This window comes from Crocuta crocuta, unplaced genomic scaffold (assembly GCF_008692635.1).
Source record: "Crocuta crocuta isolate KB4526 unplaced genomic scaffold, BGI_CrCroc_1.0 scaffold126, whole genome shotgun sequence".
NCBI classification, from domain to species: Eukaryota; Metazoa; Chordata; class Mammalia; order Carnivora; family Hyaenidae; genus Crocuta; species Crocuta crocuta.
The window spans coordinates 2863744-2868628 of NW_027531000.1; the positions used below are offsets into that span (position 1 = coordinate 2863744).

General features: G+C 40.8%; 1 protein-coding gene across 1 annotated transcript in view; it reads right to left on the minus strand.

Moving 5' to 3' along the window:
- Positions 1-2890: 2890 nt before the first annotated feature.
- Positions 2891-4885, minus strand: part of LMOD3 (leiomodin 3) — a 13061-nt gene continuing 11066 nt past the window's right edge. Inside the window, exon 4 of the mRNA XM_077770649.1 lies at positions 2891-3070. Coding sequence (XP_077626775.1) covers positions 3044-3070 — 27 coding nt within the window. The 3' untranslated portion in view covers positions 2891-3043. The remainder of the gene's footprint in view (positions 3071-4885) is intronic.

The following is a 4885-nucleotide window of genomic DNA, read 5'->3' on the forward strand; positions in this document are numbered from 1 at the left end:
TCTGCGTGTGTGAGACTCCGTTTAATGTGCATCTGCGCTAAATATCTGGGAGACTCGGTGACAACCCTTTAAGCAATGACGATGTGCTATACTGCAGTACCCACACCGCTCGTGTTTCACATACAGTGTGGTTCCCCCGCCACACGTCAGCTACCTGCTGTCAGCCTCGGTCCAGAAGCAGATGATCCTCTCTGACACATCATCAGGAGGTCCACAGTAGCCGAACACTACACATCACAGTGCCTACGACATTCCCTCACTTCATCTCATCGCGTAGAATATTTCTCATCCCATGTCATCGCAGAGGAGGGGTGAGTATGTACAATAAGGTAGTTTTGAGAGACAGGTTGCATTCACATAACTTTTATTACAGCATATCTTATCATTGTTCTAGTTTATGATTTTTGTACTTAATCTCTGTGCCTGATTTAGAAGCTAAATATTCTCCTAGTTATGTACAAGAGAAAATATATGTAGGGGGTTCTGTACTATCTGTGGTTTCAGGCATCCAAGGGTGAGGGAGGGTCTTAGAACATATCCCCCACTGGATTAGGTGGGGACTATGGTACTGTTTAATAAAACTTTAACATTTTATTAATTTCCAGCCAGAATAAAATTGAAATACAACAGGATCCTCTTCTAAACCTGACACGTTTTAGCCCCTTCCACTTTCTACATGAATTCTGTAGACTGAAAACAATCTATTTGGAAAAAGTGACAACTTAAATAAAAAATACACTCATTATAATTACTAGTGGTTGGTGGTCAATACAATAATAATAACAATATGCACAAGGAGCATCTAAGTGCTGTATACGATTGGATTTTAAAAACAAGTTAAGGGACACCTGGCTGGCTCTGTCAGAGCATGCAACTCTTGAACTCAAAGTTGCGAGTTTGAGCCTGATGTTGGGCGGAGATATCATTTAAAAATAAAATTTTAAAACTTTAAAAAACCAAGTTTCAAGTTACATTTTAGGAGGGTGACTTACCTATCATTCCTTCCTTCCAGAGGCCACTGAAGACGTTAAAATTTTAAACTAATTTTTAGGGTAGGAGTCGGTTGATGGAAAAAGCGTAAGTAAACTGCTTCACCTGTCTCTTGACAAAATCTGGGTACCATAGCAGGAGGCTATGATTTGGGATCCTCTTTTCTCTTTGCACATCCAAGATTAAAGACCTCTTTTAGGACTATTAGCACTTGTTGAATTTCCTGATTTTATTAATACTGTGGTTATATAAACAAAGGCATAACAGCTTTCAAGAACTTCAACTACTAATAGAGTAGGCTTTTAAACATGTTTAGAGCACTTTGTCCCATCAGAGTTTAGCCTCTTGATGTAGAATATGCTAGACACTTAAAAAGTTTTATTTACAGCAGTCCTTTCTTAACTATCCTGCTTTGCATGCAAGGATGTTTTATAGAAACAATAACAAAGGCAGAAATAAGCCTCTCAAGTCATGCGCTATTGTAAAATCAGTTACCTGATTGAAGCTATAGCTGTTCAAATTTGGATACTTTGGCACACACTAAATTATCTTTAAAAATGGAAACACCGTGTTTCTTTCCCATGGCCTGTCCTTCTAAATTATGTTTTTTGTTTTTTTTTTTAACTCTTCTTAGGTCTGGCCTGTTTGGCTTGTTATGTACCACCTATGATTATATAAAAGGAGAAAGGCTGCAGGTGCACTTTTTCACTCGGGTAGAGAAGAGAGAAAAGGCACCAATGTGTGGTTTCCTAATTTCTAATGTTCACGCCACTTGTGTATAACAGCCAGATTCTATGTATATAGGGACTACATGGATAATTAAGGGCTCTAGGAACTTGGAAAGAAGAAAGAACACTGGGGTTGGAGTTGGCTGGAAGATTTTTTTGGAGGATTACGGCCTGATCTGGGCTTTAAAGATGGGTTGGCCTTTTGTAATGGAGGGCAGGAGGGAAGTGTTTTGGAAGGTGTTCTGTAGAAGGGCCATCAAGTGCAAAGGCATAGATGTGCGTGAGGATGTCTTATGAGGAGTATAAAGAATCTGTGGCAAATATGACTGAAATACTAAATTGGGAACAGTGGTGGACCTTGACTAATATAGTAAGAAACTGAAAGTTCATCTTGTAGCAAATTTCCTTTAGAAGATTTTTCAGGAGAGCAACAAAATCAAATTAGATTCACTGACTAAGGATGTGTGTGTGTGTGTGTGTGTGTGTGTGTGTGTGTGGTGTTTTATACATATTAGCTCAAACTAAATATTTGTCAATAATTATATTATTTATACAAAACTTTAAAAAAAAAACTAACATGTCCTCTGCCTCTCTCCATCTATATACGGAAACAGGGAAGTATGTGCATATAAATATTTGTGTTTGTTTTTCTCATTACTTTTCCTGGAAACACTATTTTCTCCATGTCCTGTGCCTTAATTGCTCTGCTCCTCACAGATACACACACACACACACACACCCCTTTCTGAAGTACGACTCACCAGGGCAATGCCCAAGAGGACAAGCTCAAAGGGTTGGAAACTGAAAATCCCCGGCTGATTCTCCAAAGAGCTCACTCACCATTCTTCCATCCCATAGCATCAGAAGGGCCTGGAGTTCAATTCACCCTTCACACACCCATACAGGGAGACATAATTTGTGCCCTTTAAGACACCGCATGATGAATTACAGCAGGAGATGGAGGGAGACATACTTAACACATCTAAAATATTTATTGTTCTTTTCCAGAAGAAAGCAAAACAAACGTTTACGAAAACAAAAACCTCTTTGAAACTTCTGTTGCTGGAAGTGTGCCTGCATCTTACCTCAGTCACACGCAAACTGATTGGAAGTAGAAAATGGTGTCCCAGGGTAGTAATTTTTTTTTATCTCCTTCTCCCTGTTCAGCCCGTATTTTGCCTCTGCCTTTGTAAAACTCTCCTATCGGATGTCAGCCCGTTCCTGGTTCCACCACCTGGCTCCAGAAGTATGCTGCTGAGTCTCCAAGCTCTGATCCAAGAGTCTTCATCTCAACTCCTTGTTCTTCTAGATGATTCTGTTGCCACTTATGCCAGTTCCTTTGGCAGTTGCACCTGTGGATTGAAGTTGTTGAAGAAAAGGGAAAAAAATCAATCCTGGAAATTCAAGAGTTTTACAGCAAAAATGACAAAACTTACTACATGTCTGAAAACTTACAGAATGGATGAGAGGTACCCAGATTATGATGAAACAACAATAACAGCCACAGTCCCCATTCAGTGGGCATTGACTGATACCAGGGACTGATCTAAGGGCTTTATGCACATGGGGAAGCATATCATAAAAACAAAAGGGCAGATGCTGGAGTTTGCCTCGTTCAAATCCTGGTACTGGCGCTACTAGCTGTGTGGTGCTGGGCATCAATTTTCTCCGCTGTAAAGTGACAGCAACAGTATGTGTCTAATGGACAAGGCTATTTTAAGGAAGACGTGATATAATACAAGCTACTAATGAACATCAACACTTCAAAAACAAGGCTATCCTACAATAGCCTTGTGAACAGGGAACAGGCTCAGAGAGGAGAAACAATTTGCCACACAGCTAGTAAGTGGCAGAGCAGGATCTGAACCGAGATCTGCCTGATATCAGTACCCAAGCCTTAACCACAAAAAATACCACCACAGAAGCATAAAACATACGTTCTTTTACAAACTGGTCTTTTTGGGGCGCCTGGGTGGTTCACTTGGTTAGGCATCCGACTTTGGCTCAGGTCACGATCTTGCAGTTCAGGGGTTCAAGCCCTGCATCTAGCTCTGTGCTGACAGCTCGGAGCCTGGAGCCTGCTTCGGATTCTGTGTCTCCCTCTCTCTCTGCCCCTCCTCCACTCGTACTCGTCTGTTTCTCTTTCTCTCACAAAAATAAATACTAAAAAATTTTTAATAATACAAAAAACTTGTCTTTCTTTTTTGAAATGCATTCCTAATTTGAAACTCACTTAAATTTTAAAAATAAAACATCATTGGGAGAAGCCACAAGAGCAAAAAAAAAAAAAAAAAAAAAAAAAAAAAAATAATTACAAAAGAAAAGCAGAAGTCTCAGAGTACCTGGGTGGCTCAGTTAGTTAAGCGTCCGACTTCGGCTCAGGTCATGATCTCACAGTTCATGAGTTTGAGCTCCGTGTCTGACTCTGTGCTGACAGCTCAGAGCCTGGAGTCTACTTCAGATTTTGTCTCCCTCTCTCTCTGTCCCTCCCCCAGTCATACTCTATCTCTCTCTGTCTCTAAAAAATAAAAAATAAACATTAAAAAAAAAAAAGAAGAGCAGAAGTCTGACTGCCAATCAACTTTTCATTTTGTTTCATAGGAACAACTTAAAGATAAGGCGAATTTCAAGTGGTGTTACGTCTTAGGAGGGTGCCTTACCTCTCACGCGTGTACCTTCCAGAGGACACTCAGAGTTTGTACACTAATGACTAAGAATGTTCCTCCTCCCCATGTCCACCTGCCAGCATGATGAGCCATCATGGCCATCTGCTACGGCCCCTCCTGCAGCCAGTTCTCTGCCCATGACCTTTGGCTGGAAAGATTTCCCAACATCCTGCCCGCAGGGGAGACTGCTGATGTGTTGCTGCTGCCTGCCCAGCCTTCAAACCCAGGGGTTCTCCGTGTGATTGTGGCCCTCTCCCTCCTCATGTCAGACTTTCCAGAGGGGAGGGTTGTGACCCAACCACGGAGAGCACCGACAGCGAAGAACACCAGTGAGCAGAAAACGCACTGCTGGTTATTTACAGTGACTGCTAAGTTGCAGCAAATAATTAAAACAGACTGTTATTTGTATTGCTGAATGGAAAAAAGCATTTTATATATATTATTATTTATATTATATAATGTTATATATATAATGTTTTGCACAGTTGGATTCCAAATTCA